At 58.6% G+C, this 23,323-nt stretch overlaps 6 protein-coding genes across 9 annotated transcripts; 2 read left to right on the top strand and 4 right to left on the bottom strand.

The window, feature by feature from the left end:
* Positions 1 to 72: 72 nt before the first annotated feature.
* On the bottom strand, positions 73 to 3,159 carry IFI35 (interferon induced protein 35). The gene is made up of 9 exons (XM_068996638.1): positions 2,996 to 3,159; positions 2,850 to 2,918; positions 2,428 to 2,583; positions 2,012 to 2,119; positions 1,569 to 1,713; positions 1,216 to 1,349; positions 879 to 1,068; positions 496 to 602; positions 73 to 374 (listed from the first exon to the last, which is right to left on the bottom strand). The coding sequence occupies exons 1-9, from the start codon at positions 3,008 to 3,010 to the stop codon at positions 183 to 185; spliced, it is 1,116 nt and encodes a 371-aa protein (XP_068852739.1). The 5' UTR covers positions 3,011 to 3,159; the 3' UTR covers positions 73 to 182.
* Positions 3,160 to 3,748: 589 nt separating this feature from the next.
* RPL27 (ribosomal protein L27) lies at positions 3,749 to 5,882 on the bottom strand. Its single transcript, XM_068996592.1, has 5 exons — positions 5,778 to 5,882; positions 5,586 to 5,668; positions 5,273 to 5,442; positions 4,588 to 4,698; positions 3,749 to 3,839 (listed from the first exon to the last, which is right to left on the bottom strand). The coding sequence occupies exons 2-5, from the start codon at positions 5,664 to 5,666 to the stop codon at positions 3,791 to 3,793; spliced, it is 411 nt and encodes a 136-aa protein (XP_068852693.1). The 5' UTR covers positions 5,667 to 5,668; positions 5,778 to 5,882; the 3' UTR covers positions 3,749 to 3,790.
* A 576-nt stretch (positions 5,883 to 6,458) lies between these two features.
* RUNDC1 (RUN domain containing 1) lies at positions 6,459 to 10,408 on the bottom strand. The gene is made up of 5 exons (XM_068996578.1): positions 10,031 to 10,408; positions 9,324 to 9,482; positions 8,860 to 9,058; positions 8,502 to 8,591; positions 6,459 to 7,978 (listed from the first exon to the last, which is right to left on the bottom strand). The coding sequence occupies exons 1-5, from the start codon at positions 10,358 to 10,360 to the stop codon at positions 7,113 to 7,115; spliced, it is 1,644 nt and encodes a 547-aa protein (XP_068852679.1). The 5' UTR covers positions 10,361 to 10,408; the 3' UTR covers positions 6,459 to 7,112.
* A 96-nt stretch (positions 10,409 to 10,504) lies between these two features.
* On the top strand, positions 10,505 to 12,878 carry PTGES3L (prostaglandin E synthase 3 like). Its single transcript, XM_068996792.1, has 7 exons — positions 10,505 to 10,738; positions 11,128 to 11,241; positions 11,383 to 11,449; positions 11,744 to 11,842; positions 12,219 to 12,308; positions 12,413 to 12,466; positions 12,681 to 12,878. The coding sequence occupies exons 1-7, from the start codon at positions 10,731 to 10,733 to the stop codon at positions 12,687 to 12,689; spliced, it is 441 nt and encodes a 146-aa protein (XP_068852893.1). The 5' UTR covers positions 10,505 to 10,730; the 3' UTR covers positions 12,690 to 12,878.
* A 105-nt stretch (positions 12,879 to 12,983) lies between these two features.
* Positions 12,984 to 19,241, top strand: AARSD1 (alanyl-tRNA synthetase domain containing 1). Of its 4 annotated transcripts, none has more exons than XR_011146730.1 (14): positions 12,984 to 13,125; positions 13,200 to 13,322; positions 13,391 to 13,550; positions 13,989 to 14,046; positions 14,392 to 14,548; positions 14,639 to 14,755; positions 15,388 to 15,518; positions 15,613 to 15,679; positions 15,872 to 15,963; positions 16,411 to 16,465; positions 17,010 to 17,104; positions 17,242 to 17,392; positions 17,954 to 18,023; positions 18,838 to 19,241. XR_011146730.1 is itself a non-coding variant. In XM_068996789.1 (13 exons), the coding sequence occupies exons 1-12, from the start codon at positions 13,087 to 13,089 to the stop codon at positions 17,375 to 17,377; spliced, it is 1,230 nt and encodes a 409-aa protein (XP_068852890.1). In that variant the 5' UTR covers positions 12,984 to 13,086; the 3' UTR covers positions 17,378 to 17,392; positions 18,838 to 19,241. The 4 variants fall into 4 exon arrangements, 2 of the variants coding, with proteins under 2 accessions (XP_068852890.1, XP_068852889.1); XR_011146729.1 differs by having other exon boundaries at positions 17,950 to 18,023; XM_068996789.1 differs by lacking the exon at positions 17,954 to 18,023.
* On the bottom strand, positions 18,967 to 21,887 carry G6PC1 (glucose-6-phosphatase catalytic subunit 1). The gene is made up of 5 exons (XM_068996791.1): positions 21,603 to 21,887; positions 20,983 to 21,092; positions 20,574 to 20,682; positions 20,221 to 20,336; positions 18,967 to 20,121 (listed from the first exon to the last, which is right to left on the bottom strand). Exons 1-5 carry the CDS (start codon positions 21,830 to 21,832, stop codon positions 19,610 to 19,612), a joined length of 1,077 nt encoding a protein of 358 aa, XP_068852892.1. The 5' UTR covers positions 21,833 to 21,887; the 3' UTR covers positions 18,967 to 19,609.
* Between the last annotated feature and the right edge of the window lie 1,436 nt (positions 21,888 to 23,323).

The raw sequence follows: 23,323 nt of genomic DNA, 5'->3' as shown, positions 1-23,323 counted from the left end.
TCCCTCAGGCTGCCGCAGGCAGCGCCCGGCCCGACCCGGCCCAGCCCGACCCCAACACGACAGACACGGTGCTCCCAATAGACGCTTTAATTTTCCCCCGTGCCCGCCGGCCAACGGACCCACGGAGCTCCTCAGCCTCGGGCTGACGGGGCTGGCCAGGACTAGCCTGGAGCTGGCCAGGACTAGCCCCTGTCCTCCACGAACACGGCCACCCCTGTCCGCCCTGCTGGGACGTAGGCGAGGGCATCCACCTCCCCGCCGCCGCGGCTGGCCTTCTGGAAGTGGATCTCCAGGGTGTCTCTCATGGACTCCTCGCTCAGCACGTCGGGGATGCCCAAAAGCAGGACAGTCCTGGGGCAGCGGGAGGGCTGGAGCTGGGCAGAGCAGGGGGTGAGCTGCAGAGCAGTGCAGGGAGAGGGGCTTCAGGAGCCCCCCCACCTGTGCTGCCTCAGCCCAGGCTGGCAGGTGCTGCCTGCACAGGGGTCATGCCCTTACCTGCAGGTTAGCGATGTCTCCACTCATGCATGGTGATATTTTGACTTTGTATTTCCCTTTCCCAATAAGCACTTGGATATGTCCTTTTTCAATTAGCGGCTCTGCCACTGCATATGGAGAGGAAAGCCCTGAGCTGCCCAGGTCCCAGGTAAGCTCCAGGCGATGTTATGTCCCTGGCATAGGCACCAAGGCTGATGCTGCCCAGCTCATTGCTCAGCTCACTGGCACCAGCACAGTCTTGGGGGAGGCAGGACAGCCTGGGGCTCACTCTACCTTCCCTGTTCCCCACACACAGCTTCATCTGCTCTCAGGAGATTTCCCCCCAGAGCAACCTGGGCTGCTCCATCCTTGCCAGCCACCCAAGCTCAGCACACCCCACGCACCTCCATCCTGTGTGAAAGTCAGCACCACCTGGCCAGAGTCATCCAGGAACTCCCTGCTCTCCACCTCGCTGCCCCCATTCTTTGCCTTGCTGAAGAAGAGCTCCAGCTTGTCCAGCAGTGCCTCCTTGCAGATGCCCAGGCTGGGCAAGTCAGACACAAGGATGCTCCTGCTGCTCTGAGTCAGCCTGACCTGTGGGTGGCACCGGCCAGTCAGTGCCAGGGCAGGACTGACCCCAGAGCTCCGGGGAGCAGTGCTGAGTGGGGTTGGTAGCAGTGCCCTGGCCAAGGCAGGCTCAGACAGGGGATGCAGCATGTCCAGGGCAGCTGCAGGCCCTACCTCCAGGGCAGACGGCAGCAGGATCTCCACGGGCACTGCCTGCACTCGCACTCTGCACCGGTCCAGCTCCTCCAGTTCCTCCCCACAGCTCAGCTCCACCATGTGCTCCCTCATCTCTATGATCCTCTGGGCCACTGCGAGCAGGGAGAGCCCCCAGCACAGGGGAGTCACTGCCCACTCCCAGCGCTCTACAGGACAGGACACGGCACAGCGAACGCTTCGGGGAGGGGGCACAGCCCCACACAAGGCAGGGAGAGGGACAGTCCCAAACTCTGGCACAGGGAGGGGACACAGGGCAGGCCCCAAAATGGTCGAGCCGGACCTGGCCGGAGCAGTGCTCTTCTCACACTTACCCTTTGCCTCCTCAAAGGTGATGAGAGCTGAGCCCCCAGGCATAGGGTAGTGGATCAGTGGGGTGAGCATCAGCTTATTCATGTCCTCCTTGTTTACTGTGAGTCCCTTAAAGATCATTTTCTTTTCTGGCAAGGCAGACAGCATCTAGGTTTAAATACAGACAGCACCTGGAGGAAACTGGATCCTGCACAGGGCATGTCCCTGCCAATCCACAGACTAGAAATAAACTCATGGCTGGAGAACCTCAGCAGAGTCTCTCCTAGGGTCTGGCAGTGCCTGGAATCCCAAAGCCATGACTGGAACTCCTGGCCCTGGCAGAGGAGCTGCCTGCTAACAGGAGCTGTTCCAGTCACCACACAGTGCCCAGCTGCATTCACCTGCAGCCTCTCCAGCCAGGCTTGTGCCCTTGCCAGCAGACCCAAGTGCCCACACACACTGTTACCATCACAGGATCATTCCAGAGGACCCTCTTCTTCAGTTCTTCCAGTTTATTTTTCAGGACCTGCTTCTCCTGCTTCAGTCTGTTGTTCTCCTCCTTTGCTGCAAAAATCTGGAAGGAAGGAAGGAAAGAGTGGGCAGTAGGGAACACCAGGACACAAGGGGCTGCAGTACACTACTGTTCTGAGCACAGCGCTGTTCTTGGGCACACAGCTCCATCCCATTCTCCTGCTCTTGACTGCCTGCAGCCCTGCCCTGGTTCCTCTCCTTTGAGGACAGCCCTCCCTCTGCTTCGGCACAGACCTTATGTTTTCCATGAAAACTCCACTGGATCCCAAGCAAGTGATCTCAGAGCAGTGATACAGCCCCTGCAGCCCCTGCCACCCTTCCAAGCCTAAGATACATCCACTGAACACCGACCTGGTAGGCTCTCTTTTGATCTCCATTTAAAGACAGCTGTTGCTCAAGAATTTTATGAAGAAGTTCTCCTTCTTCCTTCAGCTCTCGTGTCCCTTGCTCTGCAGCTTCATTGGCCATTTGTAGGTTTGCATGGTCTTGCCCCAGAATACTGAGCTCCTGTGAGAAGCACCATCAGACAGCAAGACCCTGATGATATCGCATGACCCCACCAGCCACCCAGCCCTGGCACAGGCTGTGCCTTTGGGAATGAGCCTGGACCCCAGAACAGGCTCTTTTCTCCATGGAATTACTCCTCTCTGCCTCCTCTGACTGGTAGTCCAAGAAAACACACTCGAGCTCCTGCCCAGGGCCGGCCGGGCGGATCCCGGGCAGTCGGGATCCGGCCGACCATGCCTCTCTCTCTCGGACGCAGCTGGACCCACCTTACACCGCTCCATCTCCCACCGGAGCCGCTCGGGGCTCTCCTCGGTGAGCAGCCGGACGAAGGAGTCCTAAAGACAGGAGGGGTCTCAGCCGCGCTGCGCCGCCCCCCCAGCCCGCAGGCTCCCGCGGCTCCGTCCTTCCTCACCTCCTCTGAATCCATGCCCGCGGCGCTGGCGGCAGCACGGACCGGAGCCGCGGTCCCGCGGGGAGCCCTGCCCTGCCCTGCCCGCCGGGACCGCTCCCCCCCTGCCCGCTGCTGCTGCCGGGGACCCCGCGCCTGCTCCCGCCTTTCGCTTTCGCTTTCGCCGCCTCGCCACGCCCCGCCCTCCCCCGAGCGCAGCCCGGGACGGTGAAAGGCCGGGCCCGCCCAGCCCCGTCCGAACCCATCACCCCCATCCTCCCCCCACCCAACTCGCCCTGCCACGAACGTACCAGCTAAGAAATACAGAAATAACCTCTTCCTGCCCCACTCTTGGATTTACAACCCGACCCAGCCCCTGCTCCACAGGTAGCTAGCAGCCAGCACTGCCCCGTTCGGGAACCTAAGAGGCAACACCCACAGCTCAGTCACCACACAATCCACTGCGCACTCAGCAGACACCTGGAATTTGCCTTCCCTCTCTCGCTCTTTTTCTCACAGGGATCACTGCAGTTTTGGGAATGAGAGATTTCCACTGTGGCATCAACCAGCCTGCAGCTGCAGAAGGGAAGCACAGCCCTGGCCCCACACGGAGCAGTCCCAGGATGACACCTGCACTCACGGCTCAGGCTGCACAAGGCTCCACAAATGTGCTGACACTCACCTAGACTGCAGTGGCTTTCCCAGCTCTTAGAGACACAGAGCAAGCATGACCACACCACAAAGCCCACTGCTTGTGTGTTAAATAACAAAACCCCATGGTTTTTAATAAACATTTATTGATGCAACTTTGTTACACCCTTAGAATCGCAGCTTCTGGAAGAACCACTTGTTCTTGCCGGTTTTGTACCTGAAAGAGAACACACAGTTTAGAGAAGGATCTGTACTAGCAGGTAACAGCACCAAACCTGTACCTGAGCTGTCTCAGACACACAGAATGCAGAACCCAGCTCACCCAGAGGCAATCCACCTGGTCTCTTTGGCCTGGGCTACAACTAAACCCACTTTAAATATTCAAATTCCAAGAGAAGCAAGTACTAGGTTCCAAGTTTCTCATGAAAGACACCTGCACTGTGGCAGTTCCCACCCCAGCAGGCACAAGCACAGGACACAGCCATCCTGCTGGATACCTCGTGTGGAGGGCAGTCACCGGGAGATGCCCTCGGAGAACAGCTCAGGGGCTGCCCAAGGCACTGTGTATCCCACTGAGGCCACACAGCTCCCTCCTCTGAAGGAGCTTCTGAACAGAAAACCCTAAAGAAAGATCAGTAACCCAAGCACCCCCACACAAAGTGTCAGCACTGCCCTGGCCACCCAGCCCACTCATAAGAGAGAGGACGAACTGGCAGCGTGCTGTCAGATCATCCTCTGACACCTGAAAGGCCCTGCACGTGCTGGCACGATGCTGCACACACACAGTGCTACACATACAATGCTGCTGCACACGTGCACAGGTGAAAAGAAAACAACAAACGTGTGCAGGGAGGCTGGGGCAGAAGTGCCAACTTGGGAGACTCACGGGCTGTGGCACAGCCACACCAAGTCCTCACCCTGGGGATGAGAACCAACACCACTGAAGAGACGAGCTCCCAACTCACCTTTCCTCAAATTTCACCTTGGCTTCACGTCTTGCTTTGCGTTTCAGAGCAGGATCCCTGAACACATCCTTATTGACCACTGTTTTGTCCAGGGGAATATCCACAGAATACCTGGGAAAGAGCAGAATGGTGCAAAAGGGGCATGGTACCCGGCACAGGGCTGAAAATCAAGCTGAGCTCCTGGCAGTCAAACGTTCATTCTAGTGTCCAGTCAAGGAACTACAGCTTGAAAAGTCTCCTCAGTTCAGGAATCACCAAAGCACTAAAGCAGTCTCAGTTCAGCCTATAAAGGAAACAGCCACACACTTTGTGAGGGACATGCAGCTCTGTTCGACGTGGTGCATGGGAGCCGCTCTAGGAGCTCTGAGGCACAGTAAGAAGTGGCTCTGCCAGCTCCAGACCCTCACAGCTGTCTCAAACTGCTCATCTACTGACACCCCCTGAGCAAAGAGATCAGTGTGGCTGAAATAAGAGCCAGCTACCTCATTCCAAAAGTTCATTAATATTTTCACTCAGCCTCAGACCCCCAGCTCCCTGTTTTTGCAGAGCCTGAGCCTCATATTCACCAGCCACAGCATTAACAGCCTTGGTGACTCCCGGTGTTCAGTATAGAACACAAGAAACACGAAAGCAGCCAAGACTCCTCGGGCCCTGCCGGCAGCAGCACTCCTAGGGCCGCACTCACCGGGTGGGCATCAGGTGGTTGTAGTTGTAAACCTTCACGAACGACTTGATCTTGGACCTTTTTGCGATCTTTTTCTTGCCCATGGCAGCAGTCACCTTACGCGGGTAGCGGTCGATGCCGGCCACCAAGGCGTGGCTGTACGGCCGGTCCGAGGTGCCATCGTCGATGTTCTGAAATAAACAGGCCGCGGCGGCGATGGCACCGAGGAGCCGCGGCCGCGCGGGCCCCGCAGGAACCGCTCCCGCGCTGCCCCCCGGGCTCCCGCTCGCCCCGGCAGCACGGCGCGGCCCCGCCGGCTCAGCGCCACGCTCACCTTCACGATGACGGCCTTGCGCCCCGAGTAGCGCCCGGCCAGCACCAGCACCACCTTCCCCGGTTTCATGAACTTCCCCATCTCTGCGGAGGCAGCAGCCGGCAGTCAGAGCGGGCCCGAGCCGCGCCCCGGCCGCCACCTCCGCGGATGGCGGCGGATCCCGGTCCCGGTCCCGCGCCCGCACACACTCACCGAGGCTCCGCTGCGATGGCGCCCAGGCCGGAAGAGAAACGGAACGCCGCGCCCCGGCCTTCCGCTCAGCGGCACTGCGTCACTTCCGCCGCGTCACCGGGAGCCGCGGCCGGCAGCGTGCGGCGCTGCTGCGTGTCCGCCCCGCTCGGGCACGGCGCTGCCGCGTGTCCGCCCCGCTCGGGCACGGCGCTGCCGGGTGTGCGCCCCGCTCGGGCACGGCGCTGCCGCGTGTCCGCCCCGCTCGGGCACGGCAGTGCCGGGTGTGCGCCCCGCTCGGGCACGGCGCTGCCGCGTGTCCGCTTCACCCGCCCCGCCCGGGCACGGCGCTGCCGGGTGTCCGCCCCACTCGGGCACGGCGCTGCCGCGTGTCCGCCCCGCTCGGGCACGGCGCTGCCGCGTGTCCGCTTCACCCGCCCCGCTCGGGCACGGCGCTGCCGCGTGTCCGCCCCACTCGGGCACGGCGCTGCCGGGTGTCCGGCTCCCCCCGCCCCGCTCGGGCACGGCGCTGCCGGGTGTCCGGCTCCCCCCGCCCCGCTCGGGCACGGCGCTGCCGGGTGTCCGCCCCCCTCCGCCCTCCCCGGGCACGGCGCTGCCGGTTGTCCGCCTCCCCCGCCCTCCCCGGGCACGGCGGGCACCGCGTCACAGCCCCGGTAACGGACAGAGCACACGGCACGGCGGCAGTCTCGGCCCACATGTACTACAGGTATTTAATACACCCCGCGGGACACGGGCCTGCACTGACCGCTGCACAAAAGCCTGGAACAAGGAGCTGGGGCCGTTGGACAAAGCGCCCCAGCAGCCCAAGAGACACAGATTGCGGAGCCGCTGGAAGAGCCCCCTGGCACCTCTGGATCTGCCCCGTCTTCTCCTGCATACACCCGGGAGAGGTCAAGTCCCATGAGACCGGGAACCTGCAATGCGCCTCAACACCTGCCAGCTCCCTCCTCCATGAGGGATTGTGTGTGCACATGGTGTAGAGCAGACACTGGCAGAAATAACCACAAAGGAGCTCAGCTGCACATCCCAAGGGTCTTCCCCCACCTGCAGGTCCCCTGGCCAGGCCTCTGCCCCCAACCCCAAACAGTCACTGAACGCTGGACAGGGCAGTTTGGCCCAAGAGGAGCAGGGAGGGGGCAGAGCAAGGTGCTGCCCAACCTGCAGCCTCCAGCTGCTGTGCTGGGGCAGCACCGGACAACACACTGCCAGCATCATGACACCCTAAGATTTCCCTAAAAGCAAATACCAAAGAGACAAACTTGGTCTTACAAAAGCCAGGCTTCTTGAGCCCAACAGCTGCCTACTAGTGGAAAAGGGATGATCTACAATAAAAACACATCAAAAAGCATCTTTGATGTTTTTCAGCTGCCGAACAGCCAAGTCAACCGGGAGGTTGAACTTCAAGTTGCTCAGGCGGCTGAGGAGGGTGAGCGCACTTTCGAAGCCTGTGTTGGCCATGTAGCTCCAGGGCTGGTAGTGAGACTGAACTAAAGCTCCAGACTTGCAGATGAGGTTGAGCCATGAGACCAGGCGCTGCTCGTTCAGCGCCATGCACACCAGTGCCTTCAGCTCCGAGTCTGCGCTGCGCTTGAAGGGGCTGTGCTCTGTGAGCACCGTGTGGATGGCTGTCAGCAGGCTCTGCTTGGGGGTAGCCACCGTTGCTCCTGTCACAGGCAAGGCGAAGGACTGGGAGAGCTTGCGAGCTGGGGATTCCACGAAGGCTTGTCCATTCTTAGCGTTGTAATACTTGACAAAGAGTTCCCAGGGGTGCATGGTCCGCGGCGAGGGTGTGAACGCGGGAATCAAGCATGCGATGGGGGCCAACACCAGGCTCATGCCTGGGGAGGAGGCGTAGAGCCCGTGAGCCATCAGGTCCCGCAGAGCGACCGTCAGCTCCCTGCGTACAGCCAGAGTCAGCTCATCTCTGCCTCCAAGGGGAACGTCCTGCAGCTCAGAGGAGCAGATAACATGCTCTGCCTGCTGGTGTTTCAGGGCAAGCTGCCTCACCCGCTCCACTGACAACTCCAGTTTCTCTATTAAGGGGGAGAAGTCCTGGTTGTCTTGGTCCTTCTGCCAGAGGGTGCGAGGGATCTGACCCGTGGCACAGCCAAACTGGCTGACAGCAAAGATCTGCAGCACGGCCAGCACGCGGCGCATGAGCTGCAGGCCCGTTTCTTGCATCCTTCTGGCATCTTCTGAGTTCACTGACCAGGTTAGAAAAGAGAAGAACATTCTCTCATTAGGGAGTCAACAACTGTGCTTATTCATACACACAAAGGGAGTGCAAATATCTGAAAATTCCTTCAGACTAACATTCTGACCAGCAGCAGATGCCTCATGCTACATTACTGTATTTCCAGCAGGTTCAGGGGATAAGTAGGGAGATCTCAAACTCTAAAGAACTCTGGATCCCCCTGGCTCACTGTACCTGCTCACAGAGCTCAGAGCTTGACGAGCATGAATTAATTACAGTGTGATCAGCAGTCTCTCCCTGACCCCCACCGAGGACCAAGCCCACCCTCTGTGCCACATGCTCAGGCTCTGTGACTGCTCTGAGGATCCCATGCAAGGAGGGTAAAGGAACAGGACGCAGGCCTTCAGCAGAGGGAATGCAGAAGCACAAAGACCAGCTGCCAGGAAAAAGCAGAGAATGACTGGTTCATGCTCGTGAAAGCTCCAGGGAGGAACCGGAGCTTTGCCAGCAGCACCGAGCCCAGCAGTGCCCACCTCTGTTCCCAGAAGGCCGGGTGCTGGGTTTGTAAGAGCCTCCACAGTCACAGTGTCCATCTTCTGCCTTGCCAGAGCTTCCAACTTCATCTACAAAAAAGATTTCCCATCATTATTTCCCATTTGTGAATTTCAGCTGCATATCCCAAATATTAAGATCAACGTTCCTCAGACGCCTCTGGACCTCTTCTGTCACTCTATCGATACTTTTCCTCATCATCAGTTTAGAAAGATTTGTACTTTCCTGTCACCCAGAAGCTGTTCCTGCATCTCCTGACAGCTGTGACCTCCCTCCCCGTGACTGTGTCAGGGAATTACAAAACAATTCAGTCTGCTCATTCAAAAACTCATCACTGACCCTGAATAAAGTTGATGAACATTTCGAGGTCCCTTATCTGGGTCTTCAGTTGTTCCACCAGCTGCTCCTTCACCCTGGCTGGATTTACAATCTGTGCTATGGCAGCATCCACCCGCTGTCGCAGTTCCTCTGGAGAGAGCGTTGCAATATCTTCACTCAAGTCCATGTCCAGCTTCTTTATCAACTCATTTATAATCATCTGCAAAACACAAGTGAGCAGCACAATTTCACCATGTGGCACTGCTGCCCAGGAGCTTCAAATGCTCCTTTCCCAGAGATTCCCTCAAAAACAGGATACCTTTGCTGCACAGAAATAATTGCAAAAGACACGGGACAGGTTCACACATGTAGACAAACTCCTGACACTCTATTACAGCTGCTGGCGAGAAATGCAGATTGATGAGCGAGTCTGTAAGATGCTCACAAGGGCTAGGAAATACAGCAGGAGGATTTGTGAGCCTTACCCGTTGTCTTTCCATAACCACAGACTGTGGCAGAGAATCATAGCTGCCCTCTTGGTAAGCAAAGGTCTCTAGGTCATCCAGCTGTGTCTTGAGCTGCAGGATCAGCTCTCTCTGCTTCTCCTTCTGGACCTCAATTTGCTCCTGCTTCTCTCGCTCACCCTGAAAAAAAGTTATCAATAAATAAAATGGAAGACTTACTGTCATATCCAAGCCCCAGAGAACAGGATTATGACATGAGGAGTGTTTCCTGCAGCTCATGTACTTCATTAGTGAGCACTGCAAACCAGTCTGAGCAAATGTGTTTGAGCACCAAGCAGAGGTGCCAGCTACATCACCTCCTCTGATAAGGGAGCGGAAGCACCTCTCCAGACCTCTTGCACCCACGTCCTGTCCCACAAGGCCAGGATCCAGAGAGAAAGGAGCCAAATAATGTACATATCACAGATCCTCTGAGTCACCTGTGCTGTACCAGGGCGTGGAGCAGTGACACACCACTCAGGGCTCTAGGGCACATCCCTTCGAGCTGGCTCCGATTCACCAGGGGCCTGTGCACGTCTGGTACTGAGCTCTGGGCGAGCCCGAGCAGCGCGAGCAGGATCGCAGCCGCCGCTACCAGGCTTCAGCCGCGGTCAGGCCCACACACCGACCCCGGGGCTATGCCCAGCAAAGGCCCCCCTCTGCCCTGCCGCGGGCACTCACTCACTCACCGGGGCTGCGCCGAGACCATGGGGAAGCGGCGCGGGGCAGCCGCGGAAGGCGAAGTCCTCGAGGTCGCGGAGCAGGCGCTGCTGCTCGGCCGGGCCGGCCCGGGCCACCTGCCGCAGCCGGAACTGCACCTGAGCGAAGTGCGAGGCGAGGGCCAGCAGCGCTCCGTGCAGCCGGCGCCGCTCGGCCCGCAGCTGCGGCACCGACTGCGGCGACTCGCCCCCCGCGGCCGCCGCCTCTTCGTCCTCCTCTTCCTCGTCTTCTTCCGCCGACACGGCGCCCACCGGCGCCCAGCGCTCGCCGGGGCCCAGCGAGCCGCCCTCCCCCTCCATAGCCGCCGCTACCGGCGCCGCGCCGCCGCCGCCATCTTGCCGCCGTGGGCGGGGCCAGCGCGCCCCCTGGCGGCCCGGCGTGGTGGCTGCGGCGGCCCCGGGGGCGCGCCCCGGGCGGGGCGGGGGCAGGGCCGCGGGTTGGCTGTCCCGGCTCGGCTCGGCCCGGGTTGGCTGTCCCGGCTCGGCTCGGCCCGGGTTGGCTATCCCGGTTCGGCTGTCCCGGCTCGGCTCGGCCCGGGTTGGCTGCCCTGGCTCGGCTGTCCCGGGTTGGCTGTCCCGGCTCGGCTGTCCCGGCTCGGCTCGGCCCGGTCCCCGCGCCCGGCAGCCGCGCCCCCGGCCCGAAATAGCACGGGGCGGGGTCAGCACCGCCATGGCGAGGTGAGCACGGCCGGACGGGACCGGTAGCGCCCGGAACCTATGCACGGCGCCCGGTGCCCGGCCGAGGCACCACCGGACAGGAGCCTCCGACCTGGCGCCGGGCCAGGCAGAGGGGAGCGGACACAAGCCGGCCGGGCCCCGCCGACTGCCCGGCCAGGGGCGTGTGGGGCGGGAGAGGGGAGCGCCACGGGGCCAGTGTGCACTGCCCACCGCCCCGCCAGCACCCTCCCGGCTCCCGCCGCCAGTCCCGGGGCTCGGCCCAGGCAGAGCCCGTGTCCGGGGCCTCTCCCTCGCCCCCGCCCGCCGTGCCCCGCGCGGGCCCTGCTGAGCGCTGCTGGGCACCGGGGAAATGCCCGCTGGTGATTCCCGCTGGTCTGCTCTTCCCCAAGGCAACCTGCAAAGACTCTGTGGTACGACCGGCCGCGGTACGTGTACCTGGAGTTCTGTGTCGAGGACAGCACGGACGTGAAGGTCGTCATCGAGGACCAGCGGTTGGTGTTCAGGTGAGCTATCAGTGCCCTAATGACCGACATGGCCCTGCTCTGGGGGTGTTTCAGAGGGCGAGGAGGACTCCGTGAGAGGGGAGCACGCATGGTCTCAGCTCTCTCCTTAAGCCACGACGTTTTGTTACGATGTTTTGGCAGTTGCAAAAATGCAGACGGTGTGGAGTTCTACAATGAGATCAACCTGTATGCCAGGGTCAACTCCAAGGTGAGGTTTCCTGCCAACAAACAGTTCTTCGACAGCCTCTGTCAGCCTCAGAGTCAGGGCCAATCTGTGCAGTCTTGAGCAACACTGCTTAGCATTGAATGCTGTCATCCTGAGAACTTCAGTGGGGTGAGCCTGAGAGCCCTGACCCTGGGGCTGATACTCGCGGTGCTGCCTTGAGCCAGAAATAACCTGTCTCTGTGGGTCTGTGTCCCTCACAGCCTGTGCAGGGCTGCGCTTTAACCCTGTGCAGAGAGGTACCTGGCAGACACTGAGGCACCCCTGATCTCTTGGCAGGACTCACGGGAGAAGCGCTCTGACCGCTCCATCACGTGCTTTATGAGGAAATGGAAGGAGAAAGTGGCCTGGCCACGCATCACCAAGGAGAACATCAAGGTGTGTGTGGTACCTGGCAGCCAGGACCAGCCTCAGCACGTGTGCTATGCCCACTCAGCACCTCGTGGCTCCTAGGAACCAACCTGCCCTCAGGACAGACACAGAGGCTCCCACAGGGGACCCCAAGACAGAGCTCCCAAAAAAGCCCAACCTGATAATCACCACTAGTCACAGACTTCTGCCCTCCAGGAAGGATGTGGCACCCCTTTTCCTTGACACACTTAGGATCAGGACCAGTGCCTGCAGGCAAAGGGACACTGCTGCTTCCTGCCCCTCCCGGGTCTGACAAGGCCCCTCGCCTTATGCAGGAGCTGCCTCTGGGCTGTGTCCCTGCGGTGCTGCTCCCCCCCTCAGGGGATGCTCTCTCTGCCCACAGCCAGCCTGGCTCTCCGTGGACTTTGACAACTGGCGAGACTGGGAAGGGGACGAGGAGGTGGAGAGGGCCATGGTGGAACAGTACGCAGAGGTGAGCTGGGCCACCGGCCTCAGGATCCTGGGGCACATTGTGTGGGTGCTTGGGATGGGGAGACACCAGGCATTTGGGGATCCAGCCATTTGTTTCCCATCCAGATGCTGGAGAAGGTGACAGACAAAGGCCCCCCACCAGCCATGGATGACCTGGATGTAAGTACCACCTGCCAGCTGCTTCCTGTTGCCCAGCCTCAGCCTTCCGCCGGCTCCGGGACACCGGCAGCAACTCCTGCTGCACCCTTCGGGCAGCCTGTCCTGGAGCCAGCGTGGAAACGCTCCCCGGGACAACTGGCTGGTGCCACCTGCTGCGACCGGGGCTGGCCCGGTCTCGGCCCAGTCCCTGGCACCTCGCTCCTCCCTCCCGCAGGATGACTGAAGCCCAGGCCCCCGGGGACACCCGCAGGAGGCCGCCCGGTGCCGCGGTAGCCCGCACCGAAGAGCAGCGCGGGCAGGTCAGCTCGTGCCTCGCCGAGCAGCGCTCCCGACCCCGGGCGGCGGAAGCGCTCCGTTCTCCCGTACGCGGTTACTCGCGCGGGGCACGGGGCAATAAACGTGAACTGCCGCAGCCGTGTGCCGTGCGCTTGGGTCGCCGCCGCGCCGGGCGCTCGGGAGCCGCCACCGGCCCCGGCAGCGCGCGCCGCCGGCGGGAGCGCGCCCGCGCGTCACCGTGCAGGCTCCGCCCGCCCGCGGCACGGCGGCCGCCGCTGCCAGGGCCTGTCCGTCCGCGGCCGCTGTCGCCGCCAGTCTCGCGTCGCTTCTGCCGAACGGTCGCGATGGTGTTCCGGTGCCAGCGGGACAGCTGGGCCCGGCAGGTAGCGTGGGGCCGGGGCCGGGGCGTGGGGCAGGCCCGGGCGGGCCCTCACGGCGCTCACCGTCTCTGTCTCAGTTCACCACCAGGGTGGTGTCGTGCCGGGCGGCCGAGCTGCGGCCCGAGGGCGGCGGGGAGCCGGTGCGCGGGTTCCAGGTGGTGCTGGAGGACACCATCCTCTTCCCCGAGGGCGGCGGGCAGGTACGGGCCGGGCCGGGCCGGGCAGGTACGGGCGGGGGCCGGCGGCACTGACATCCCGTGTCCCGCAGCCGGATGATCGCGGCCTCATCGGGGACGTGCCGGTGCTGCGCGTGACCCGGCGGGGCCCCGAGGCCGTGCATTTCGTGCCGGCCGCGCTGGAACCGGGCGCTGAAGTGCTGCTGTCGCTGGACTGGGAGCGCCGCTTCGACCACATGCAGCAGCATTCAGGTCCGTGCCGGTACCGAGGGGCTCCCGGGAACACCCCGCGGTGGGTGCCGGCGGTGCGGCCTTGGGCGGGGGGTGCGGTCCCCACCCTGGTCAGGGTAGGGTGAAACCTACCTGTGTTCTGTGTGCACAGTCTGTTCCTGGGTCTACTGGCGGCAGCAGGTGCCCCTCTGCAAGCTCTCCTTGGCTTGTAAACAAACCTACCGAAAACAGGTTTGGAAGGGAAAGTTCAACCTGCCTTGCAGCCCCCAGCGTGTGCTGTAGTGCTGCCTGGACCTGAGGCCCATGAGGCCAGAGCTGTCTCCTCGCTGTTCTTGAGCACTGGCAGGAGCCCCACAGCATCCAGCACTCGCCTGTTGTGGAGAATGTCAACAGCAAAGACACAGCCTGACTGAAAATACCAGTGGCACTCAGAGCTAGTGCTTGCACGTCTCTTTCCAGGACAGCATCTCATCAGTGCCATTGCAGAACAGATGTTTGGATTCAAGACGACTTCATGGTGAGCAGAATAAATGTTCCTTTTGACCCCAGTGTTTTCTTGTTTGGCACATGCCACCATGCTACCTTGCACAAAGCCTGAACACTGAAACACCAAAAGCAATTTGGACATTTCACTTGAGCTCAGATGTCACAGGAGAGGTGACTGACCTGGAGAGAAGCTGTACAAAGTGTTTGCTCTGTCTTGCCCTCCTCAAGTGTTTGGTTTCCATCTGGTGCTTTGAACGTAACAGGGAGAAGAGGGAAATCTGTTTTGTTTCAGTCACCACATTCCCAGCAGTGGGATGCACAAAGGGACCTCCCAGCTGGTCTCAGCTACAGCAGCAGATGTTCTTCCCTGGTGCAGGGAGCTGGGCCGTCAGCGAAGTGTCATTGAGCTGGACACCCCCTTGGTGACAGCAGAGCAGGTCGCAGCCCTAGAGAAGAGCGTGAACGAGAAAATCCGGGACAGGGTCCCTGTAACAGTGAGGGAACTGGCTGCAGATGACCCTGAAGTTGAAACAGTGAGTGGTGGGAGAGAGCTGATGGTATTCATGGGACGGGAATGACTGAGCACAAATGTCACTTGGTTTGTCACCGTTCTCCTCTGCCAGGTGAGGAGCCGAGGGCTGCCCGATGACCACGTAGGGCCAGTGCGTGTTGTGGACATCAAAGGCATCGACTCCAACCTGTGCTGTGGGACTCATGTCTCCAACCTGAGTGACCTCCAGGTGTGTAGCTGCAGGTGGGCTGTCTCTGGGAGCCACACTCCACACAGAATACAGCCAAAGTCCCTGGGATCCACAGGCTGCTCAAGACTGTCCTGATGGGGAAGGGGGTGGCAGCAGCCCCAGGCTGAGGGAGCCCCAGGCTGAGGGAGCCCCAGGAGGGTCACACACAGGCTGGCAGCCTTAGGCTCTTTTGTTTCCTTGTAGCAGAACTCAGCCCTGTGTGCATCAGTGATGTTCTTGCACTGCCAGGGCTGTTGGCATGTTCCCTCTGCTTAAAATTCTGATATTTTTGAGTGCTCATCATGGATGAGAAATCTTCTGTGCAGGGAAATGGCAATAGAATTCTAGGCCTGCCTTTAAGTATTTGTGCCTTCTCAGTCATTGGTTGGAGTCTGTTTCCCAGCAGAGGCATCCAGATGCCCTGTAGAGTACATCCCATGGCTAGAAAATTGCATAAATTCCACTTTAGCACCATACCTTGGTTTTGGTATGTTGACTTCATGGTTGATTTTCATCAATTTATTTTCCCTGGCAGAGAGTCAATATTCACCACAAGACATAATCTGGCAGGAACTGACCACCTGTGTGTATTACCAAAATGCTGTTCTGACCAGGTTGATTTTCTTTTTAAGGTTATTAAACTCCTTGGTGTGGAAAAAGGGAAAAAGAACAAAACCAACTTGGTTTTCTTGGCGGGAAACAGAGTGCTGAAGTCAATCGAGCAAAGTCACAATACTGAGAAGGCTCTAACCTCCCTGCTCAAGTAATACCCTTTCCACTTCTGTTATTTCATCTCCTCTAAGAAATCTTTCCTTTGTCCTTCAGAGCAGTGATCCAAAGTCTCCCATTTCTTTCAGAAATGGACCGGGTGAGCACGTAGAGGCTGTGAGGAGACTGCAGAGCTCTGTGAAACTGCTCCAGAAGGTACAAGAATGGCTGGGAAAAGTGGGTTGTCACTATTTCCTGTAGACCTGGGCTTTAGTTTTGGTAACTGGGAATCAAATCGTAGGCTTCCATTTTTGTGGCTATTATGAAAACTGCTCAAACCTCTGGGAACACAACTGTGTTCACACTGACTTCTCCAGCTGCAGTACAGTTCATTTGCTTTTCTTTCAGAATAACCTGAACCTGCTTAGAGACATTGCTGTTTTGATAGCCCGGGACTTCAAGAGCAAACCTGCTCCAAGGCAGCTGTTTGTATTGCACAGGTATGGGGGAGCTCAGGGAAGAGGGGCCAACAGTATCCCACACATTTTATGTGTGGATCTCTCACACCTGTTCAGCTTGTTTTCTCAATGAAATAAGTAGAATATTAAACTGCCTCAGCCAGCTGCAAAGTTGTCTAATTAAGGGAACCTGTTTGTTAATTCAGTCACTGAATTCTTCTGGTTTTGTAGCTGAGAAATTACTGTGTCCATCTAATACCCTCTGCACGTGATATTTTCAAATAAAACCACGGAGCTCTATTTCTTAAGGACAACACTTAAATAATTCCTAACATGTCCACAGGAGTGCCCAGCAAGTACTCACATATATAGACAAATAAGAGCAAGACACCAAAATCCCTGGTCAGGCATTTGGGTTCTGATTGAGGTTTTGTACTCTAGAGGGAGTTTTTGCTTCCTTCTGAAGTGTTTTTTTATCCCTCCATACAGGAAAGAGGGTGATTCTGAATTTATGAACATCATCGCTAATGAGATTGGGACAGAGGTGAGTCGCTGATGAAGACTAAACTGACACCACTGGTTTTTCACCCCAGTTATACATGGACAGAGGCTGGACAGACTGCTGCTCCTGCCACAGTCATGAGCTGCAGATCTGGTTCCTTTGACAGGTACCTGAGGTTACCTGTCCCCAGCAACCTCAGGGCAATCACCAGCAGTGAGAATTCAGAGCACTGGCGAAGAACCTTATCCCCAAGAGCCCTCACTGGCTGAAATAGGTTAGGATAGGATTAGGTAGATGTAGAATAGAAAGAAGAGAAGGTTTCAGTCACAATCACCAAGTTCAACTGCCAGCTGTATCCTTTAAACTTGGGATACCCTGGTGCTGCTCTGTCCCAACAGCACATGACTGAGCACAAAAGGTTCAGTTGCCACTTCCCTTTTACTTTTTTCAAGCAATCTCAGTCCAGTAATGCACACAGACTTTTGAACTGTCAGTTTGCTGTTGGTGTCCTGTGGCCAGTGTCTGTCCTCTTCTTGGATGAGGAGGGCACTGATTTATCTGGAGCAAGGCCCATCTCTGTCCACAGGAAACCCTGCTATTCCTGACTGTGGGAGATGAAAAAGAAGCAGGACTCTTCCTTCTAGCTGGACCTGTTGAAGCAGTTGAAAATTTAGGTCCCAGGTAACATGTTTTGTGATTTAACATGAGTAAGAATTCTGATGTTGCAGACTGAGCAGCTGCACAGTGTGATCCAGGCATGGATCTGTGTTTGCTGCCTGGAGCAGGTTGGGCTTCAGCCTGTGGTGTTGTTGCTGCAGGGTGGCAGAACTGCTGGGTGGGAAAGGAGCTGGGAAGCGCAGCCGCTTCCAGGGCAAGGCAGCCAAGATGAGCCGTCGAGGAGAAGTGCAAGCTCTGCTCCAGGAATTCATTAGCCATCAAAACCCTGAAGCATAAGAAACAATTCTCAAAGTAGGTTTGTCTTCCCTTTGTTTGCATAGGCTCCACTAACTTCTCTACCAGAGAATAAAGACCTGAACCCAAGAGCTGGTGTGCACATGCTCTGCACGGGCTGGTTTGGTGCTCACGGAAACGGGGAGGGGATCTGCCATGGACACTTTGCTGCAAGGGCTCATTTCTCAAGACAGATGCTACAGGGATTAACGTAGTCCTTAGTTAACCACTCTGTAGGGTTCCTAAACCCAGAAGGGGCCTCCCACTGGCAGTACATTGGGGCGTTTTGCTTTGCACCAGTTGCTGAGGAGGAGTTGCTTGGCACGAGCACTCAAGCAAGAGGCAACTGGTCCTCCCAGACACCTTGGGCTGGGCAGGGAGCAGCTGGCAGGGAGAGCAGGTGTCCCACAGGCAGGAGATCATTCCCCACCACGTACCAAGTCCTTTCCCTTGGTGGGGCACAGTTGTTACTGGCCGTTTGCTGACCATCAGTAGTGTCTCAGGCTGATGCAGCTGTAAACTCCCTCGGGATCAGGCTGTTCCCAGTGTTCGCTCAGCTCACCTTTCCTGCCCAGGCAGGTCCTGGAGCTGCTGCAGTCTCCTCTGGAGGAACTAAAGGGTGTTGTGGAGCCACAACAGGGCACACCAGGTAATTTGAGAATTTACCCTTCCCCTTCTTGCTAGAAATGGCATGACGGGTTTACTCCATGTGTTAGTAATAAACAGAGAAATAGAATAAAAGAAACCTCCATTCTAAGGAAGTTTATCTGTCATGAACAAGGGGATGGAGCAGCCCCAGCAGATTGTGTTCCTGCCCGTGACTGCTGCATGGCCACAGCCTGTGGCCGGGCTATTGGGATGGTGTCAGAACACAGGGAACACCACTGAGGCCTGGAACTGGGTGTGGGGTCAGTGCTGCAGGGGCTGGTGCTTTGGGAGCGATCCTGCACATGCATACAGACAGTCTGGCAGGAAGAAAGCATCTGCACCTCCCTGTCTAATTTTGGCTCTCTCAGACTGAGCGAGGATGTTTACTGACAACGTTCATAGCCAGGCTGTACAGCCTGCACAGCTTGGAAGGCAGCAGGCTGAGCCCACAGGACTTCTGCTGCCGAGTGAGCACTGGGCCGAGGCAGGGGCTGGGAGACTGAGGTGGCAGAGGCCTGACCCAAACCTCACAGCACAGCTAAGTGCCAGCTCTGTCCCCAACACCCTGGGGGCTCAGCACAGCCCCAGCTGAGCCAGTTGGTCCCAGAGCTGAGCTTGTTTCTGTAAGCAGCGAGGTGACACAAGTTTGTCCTGGTTTCTGACACAAGGTACACCCAGAATACTTGGATGAACAGCACAAAAAGCAGCTCATTGTCCCCACTGTGCTGTCAGTGTTCAGCTGCACCTCAGGACAAAAGGTAAAGAACCAGGGCACCAAGCTGTGCCCTTCCCAGTGGCTTGAATGTGTCTTGCAGGTGTTGAGGGTCTTCAGCACCCAGGAGAAAAGTCCTTCCTCTACCATCTGCAGGCCCTGCCACAGCCCTGCGCCCAGGAGCTGATCCCCCATCCCGTGGTGCTGGCCAGCGGGACACAGACTCACCAGCTAAACAACCTTCAGCTTTAATAAAATACCTCCTGTGCACAAGCACACCCCCCTGTCATGTGTGCAGAGGTACAGGTTCAGTTTGTACACACATGGGCGTCCGTGCCCCCCACGCTGCGTCACACAGGGGCGAACACCGACCGTCCCAGGGCTGGGGGGGTCCCCACGCTGGCACTTCATCTCCATGTCACAGTGTCTGCCCATTCCTGTCAGAGCTGCCTCTTCAGCAGACCCCAGACACACAGAGGTGAGAACCCTTCTCCCAGTCAGTCCCCAGTGGGACTGGTGCCGTCCCCAGCCCTGCAGTGGGGAGGTGGCATTGTCCCCACGAGCTGCAAGGGAGTGCAGGACCTCCCGCTGCTGCTGAGTCCTGGGCAGGTGATCCCCACTTGTGGGTGCGGGAGGGACAGCAGGGGAGTCCTGGGCATGCAGGGCTCTCTGTGCCCTCAGCCAGCCACAGACCAGCGTGACTGACACTGTGGGTCCGTGTTGTGGGAGCCACCCAGCACCACTGGCCCGGCCTCCATGGCCCACTCCCAGGGCAGGGTCAGCCTGTGCGGATTCAGCGGGAAGCAAACAGTGGCTGAGGTGCACCCAGGGCCTGGTGGCTGCCCCTGAGCCCAGGGCTGGGGTGTCTGCCTGCCTTAGGCAGCCTTTTTGTCCTGCGTGGCCAGGAGCTGGGAGAGGCAGTAGGGGATGAGGCCGACAGTAGCCAGCGGCACAGCTGCACTCTTGCAGAAGGAGAGGGCGTAGAAGAGCAGCTGCATGTGGGAGGGTGGCTTGAAGGCATCGAAGATGTGGAGGATGAGGAGGGAGACAGCGATGCAGCCCAGGCGGAAGGGCAGCTGCTGGCCCTGCTTTAACCGGCAGCTCTCCTGGTACATGTGGGAGTTGAGGGCCAGCCCCAGCCCGAAGAGGATGCCCAGGTTACGGAGGAGGCTGGCAAAGGGAGTGGTGTCAATGTGGACCCACTCAGGGTGGCTGCACCACTTCTGTGCCTTCTCCAGTGTCCAGAGCAGGTCCACGCCGAACATCCAGAGCAGCAGGTAGAAACCCAGGGTGAAGCTGAAGAGGAACAAGGTGATGCCCAGGTACCGACGGAAGCTGGCATTGTAGATGCAGCGGACATGATGGAAGGTCTTGGCCACGGCCATCCCTGCCAGTAACAAAGTGGGAGCATTGGTCAGTGCTGCAGGTGCTGCGGCCCAGCACAATGGTGCTGCAGGGAAAGGGTTGGGGGGTCCGATACGCTCACCTGAGAAAACCCCTGCAATCACCTGGTGGGGGAAGTGAGCAGCAATGAAGACTCGGGACACGCAGACGCAGCCCTGAACTGCCCAGAACCCTATCCAAAGCACTGTCCACAGCACCCTGTGAGGGACAGGTGGCCCTGTCAGTGCCAGGGCCAGCTTGCCCTGCCCGTGGCACTGCCATCACCTACTCCAAACAATGCCTGGCTGCCTGCTGAGCCTGTCCTCATGCAGACCCTACCCGAGGTGCCTCAACCCAGCTGTCAGTGCACAGCCTTGTGCCTTGATGGGCTTGGCTGTGCCTCTCGGCGCTGGAGCTGCCTCTGCCTAGCACAGGTAGTTTTGGCACACAGCTTACCAGTATCTGAGTGTCCTTGACTGCTTCTTTCCCTCAGCAGCAGAGAGGAGGGCCGTCACCATGACATAGTACACGCCTGCTGCACCCATGGCATGGCCAGATGGGCTCCCTGGGCAAGAAGAGAGACCCAGGTCAGACTCTGCATGGGCCAGAGCCGAGCACAGGCAGGGGTTTGCATTGAACCACCACAGCTGCACCAAGGGTCAAGGTCTGCTCTTCGCAGGGGCTGCCCTGCCTCCTTCCACTGCAGGCGTCCCCAGGAGCCCAGCAGTAGTGGCCCTCTCTCCAGAGCTGTCCAGGGGCATATGCCACCTGCAGGCTGCCAGCCACAGGCCAGCACCTCCCTCCTTGTGCATGCAGATCAACCTGCTGGGGCTGGGGGACCCTACCAGTGCTTGGGGAACCCTACCAGGGCCAGTCTCACAGGTGAGCGGGAACTGCTGGATCTCTGGTGCAGAGTTGTTGCCGTAATAGTCTGTGTCAAGGACCCACCAGTATGGTCTCTCCCCAAAGAGGATCCTGAAAAGAAAAGAGAAGGGATCTGGGGAGGTCCTGGGCACAACTGCAGCTTTAGATCTGTGCTGGGAGATGGAAGAAGCAAAGGACCCACAAGTGGTCCAGGGCATCCTGACAGACACAGCACCCAGCTGATTGCTTGGTTCTGACAGCTGACGCTGCCTGTCCATATCCCCATCCCCAGCCCTGAGGGGGAAGAGCAAGAACTTCCTGGAGGCAAGTCAATGTGACCTCCTGTGGTGAGGGGCTCTGTGAAGATCCCTCCAGGCAGCACCACAGCCCTGGCTGATGGGAAGCTCTGTTTGCAAGAAGCTCCATCTCTCTGCTTGGCACTGGGAAGAGGGGAGCTGTTGCTGCATGGCTTGGGAAGGAGTGACTGTTGTCACTGCCCAGCTGGGGCTGAACTCTGGTCTTTCTTCTACTCCAGCACTGGGGCTGAGAGCACCCATCTGGCCCTCACCAGTCCAGGTGTGCCAACACACTCGGTGGGAGTGTTGGCTCAGGGCCACTCACCACTTGAAGACGAGGTTGAGCCAGTCTCCGATTACAGCCACCCAGATGAGCCTGATGCCCACTGCTTCACTGAAGTGGAACCAGATGGGGAAGAGGACAAAAAAAGCATTCCTGAGATCAGCGGCATAAGAGATGAAGAGGAACCAGTCCTGGGAGCCCTGGAAGCGCTGCTGCAGCCAGTGTGTTGCCCGGATGCCCGCGTCGTGCAGGAGGTTCATGTTGGCCTCCATCCTGCCCTGCTGCCGCTGCCCTCGGCGTGGCTCTGGCTGTCCCGTACTCCACTGTGCCACTGGGGTTTTATACTCTGCAGGGTCTTGTTTGCGGCGGGCAGGTCGCTGTCCCAGCACTGATCTTTGGACCCCAAACCACTCTTTCCAAAGGTACATCACCAGGAGGTTGTAACAAACATGTTTGGAACAACTTACGTAAAAGGGGAAAACAGGCTTCGAGGGCACGTGGAGTGCAGGGTGCTCCAACCCCAGCCCCATCCCCACCCCAGCCCCATCCCCTGCCCAGCCCCATCCCCTCGCTCAGGGGGACCCTGCAGCCCTGGCTCCTCCGGCTATCCAACACCACAGTTCAGCTGCTCCGACTGAACTGCAGCCTTTGCTCCGTTATCCCACACTCTGTGTGACAGCCCTGCAGAGCTGCCATGTCCAGGGCTGATAATTGCTCTCATCTCTCTGCCATCCCACCATGAACCACCACTGCAGCATGGCAAGGATGCCCAGGAGCATGGAGCAGGTGCGTGGAGCAGAGGGCAGACTGCCCACCCCCCTCCTCCTTTGCCAGGCTAATTTAACCAGGACTTTGCATAATGGGAAACTTTCAAAGCCATTCCTGGAGGTCCCTGCAGTCCCAGACAGGCAGGCCTGGGATGCTCCTGGCTGCCAGGCATGTTCTTCTGATCACTAGTGTGGGGCTAAAGGACCTTTGCAAACAGGGACAGCATTTCTCCTCCCAGCACCACACCTCTGGGTTAATCCCTCCTGCCCCATCAAACACAGGCTGCAGGAACAGAGCCAAACACCCCATTCATCCTGAGGTGCCCATGGATGTCCCCTCAACCCCAGCCACACTCTGCTGTCCCTGGTAGCAGCGCTGGCACCGCAACTTTATCATCCACAACTGCCAGTGCAAGGACACACAGCCCTATGGCAGCAGCACAGGGTGCCCAGACAGCAGCCACCGCAGCTGAACAGGCAGCAAGGCGTTAATGATCAACAGCCAGTGAAATGCATCACTTATCTCCCTCCTGAGAAAACCCAGGTCAACATCCTTGAACCACTGCCCTGTGCTGTTTGCCTCTGTGAGAACTGTGTCCAGTACTGAGTCCTGCTCACAAACAGCAGGAGCTCCAGGCCCCATCCTGCCCCTCTGCCCGTGCAGAGCCCAGGGAGGCACGGGGTCTGACAGGTGAAACACCGGCAAACCTTGCTCCCTGGGATATGGCCATGGATGGCCTGTGAGAGAAGCAGGCAAAGGCCACAGACTCAGCCCACAGGCACATCCTATCCAGCCTGGCCTTGCTGCACCCAAGGCAGATGGTCCCAGACCCTGGACTGAGCTCCTGACCTACAAAACATCCCAACAAAACAGAAGTTTGCACAGAAATGGAATTACTCTTGCAAAACAAATTCCCTGACAGCTCATTCCAGGGTCGTCAACTGAGAGTGGCTTTGGCCAGCGTGAAGGAATGCAACAGACTTGGCTTCCGTTCC

Source organism: Aphelocoma coerulescens, chromosome 27, assembly GCF_041296385.1.
Source record: "Aphelocoma coerulescens isolate FSJ_1873_10779 chromosome 27, UR_Acoe_1.0, whole genome shotgun sequence".
In the NCBI taxonomy this organism is placed as follows: domain Eukaryota; kingdom Metazoa; phylum Chordata; class Aves; order Passeriformes; family Corvidae; genus Aphelocoma; species Aphelocoma coerulescens.
This window is presented reverse-complemented; position numbering and strand designations above follow the sequence as displayed.

Bases quoted from the DNA above. Each gene is read 5' to 3' on its own strand.
- RPL27 (XM_068996592.1), bottom strand. From the start codon at position 5,666: ATGGGGAAGTTCATGAAACCGGGGAAGGTGGTGCTGGTGCTGGCCGGG. The intron at 5,443-5,585 runs GTGAGCGTGGCG...TGTTTATTTCAG, and splicing joins GCAAGGCCGTCATCGTGAAG to AACATCGACGATGGCACCTC. The intron at 3,840-4,587 runs GTGAGTTGGGAG...GTTCTCTTTCAG, and splicing joins AAGGTGAAATTTGAGGAAAG to GTACAAAACCGGCAAGAACA.
- RUNDC1 (XM_068996578.1), bottom strand. From the start codon at position 10,360: ATGGAGGGGGAGGGCGGCTCGCTGGGCCCCGGCGAGCGCTGGGCGCCG. The intron at 9,483-10,030 runs GTGAGTGAGTGA...ACTTTTTTTCAG, and splicing joins ATGGTCTCGGCGCAGCCCCG to GGTGAGCGAGAGAAGCAGGA. The intron at 8,592-8,859 runs GTCAGTGATGAG...TCTTTTTTGTAG, and splicing joins GTTCATCAACTTTATTCAGG to ATGAAGTTGGAAGCTCTGGC.
- G6PC1 (XM_068996791.1), bottom strand. From the start codon at position 21,832: ATGGAGGCCAACATGAACCTCCTGCACGACGCGGGCATCCGGGCAACA. The intron at 21,093-21,602 runs GTGAGTGGCCCT...TTTTCTTTTCAG, and splicing joins CTCAACCTCGTCTTCAAGTG to GATCCTCTTTGGGGAGAGAC. The intron at 20,122-20,220 runs GTGAGCGTATCG...TGTTACTGGCAG, and splicing joins GATTGCAGGGGTTTTCTCAG to GGATGGCCGTGGCCAAGACC.
- PTGES3L (XM_068996792.1), top strand. The intron at 11,450-11,743 runs GTGAGGTTTCCT...ATCTCTTGGCAG, and splicing joins ATGCCAGGGTCAACTCCAAG to GACTCACGGGAGAAGCGCTC. The intron at 12,309-12,412 runs GTGAGCTGGGCC...TTTCCCATCCAG, and splicing joins TGGTGGAACAGTACGCAGAG to ATGCTGGAGAAGGTGACAGA.
- AARSD1 (XM_068996789.1), top strand. From the start codon at position 13,087: ATGGTGTTCCGGTGCCAGCGGGACAGCTGGGCCCGGCAG. The intron at 15,680-15,871 runs GTACAAGAATGG...CTTTTCTTTCAG, and splicing joins CTGTGAAACTGCTCCAGAAG to AATAACCTGAACCTGCTTAG. The intron at 17,105-17,241 runs GTAACATGTTTT...TTGTTGCTGCAG, and splicing joins GTTGAAAATTTAGGTCCCAG to GGTGGCAGAACTGCTGGGTG.
- IFI35 (XM_068996638.1), bottom strand. The intron at 1,714-2,011 runs GTAACAGTGTGT...ATTTAAACCTAG, and splicing joins TCTGGAATGATCCTGTGATG to ATGCTGTCTGCCTTGCCAGA. The intron at 375-495 runs GTAAGGGCATGA...TGCTCTGCCCAG, and splicing joins GAGACATCGCTAACCTGCAG to CTCCAGCCCTCCCGCTGCCC.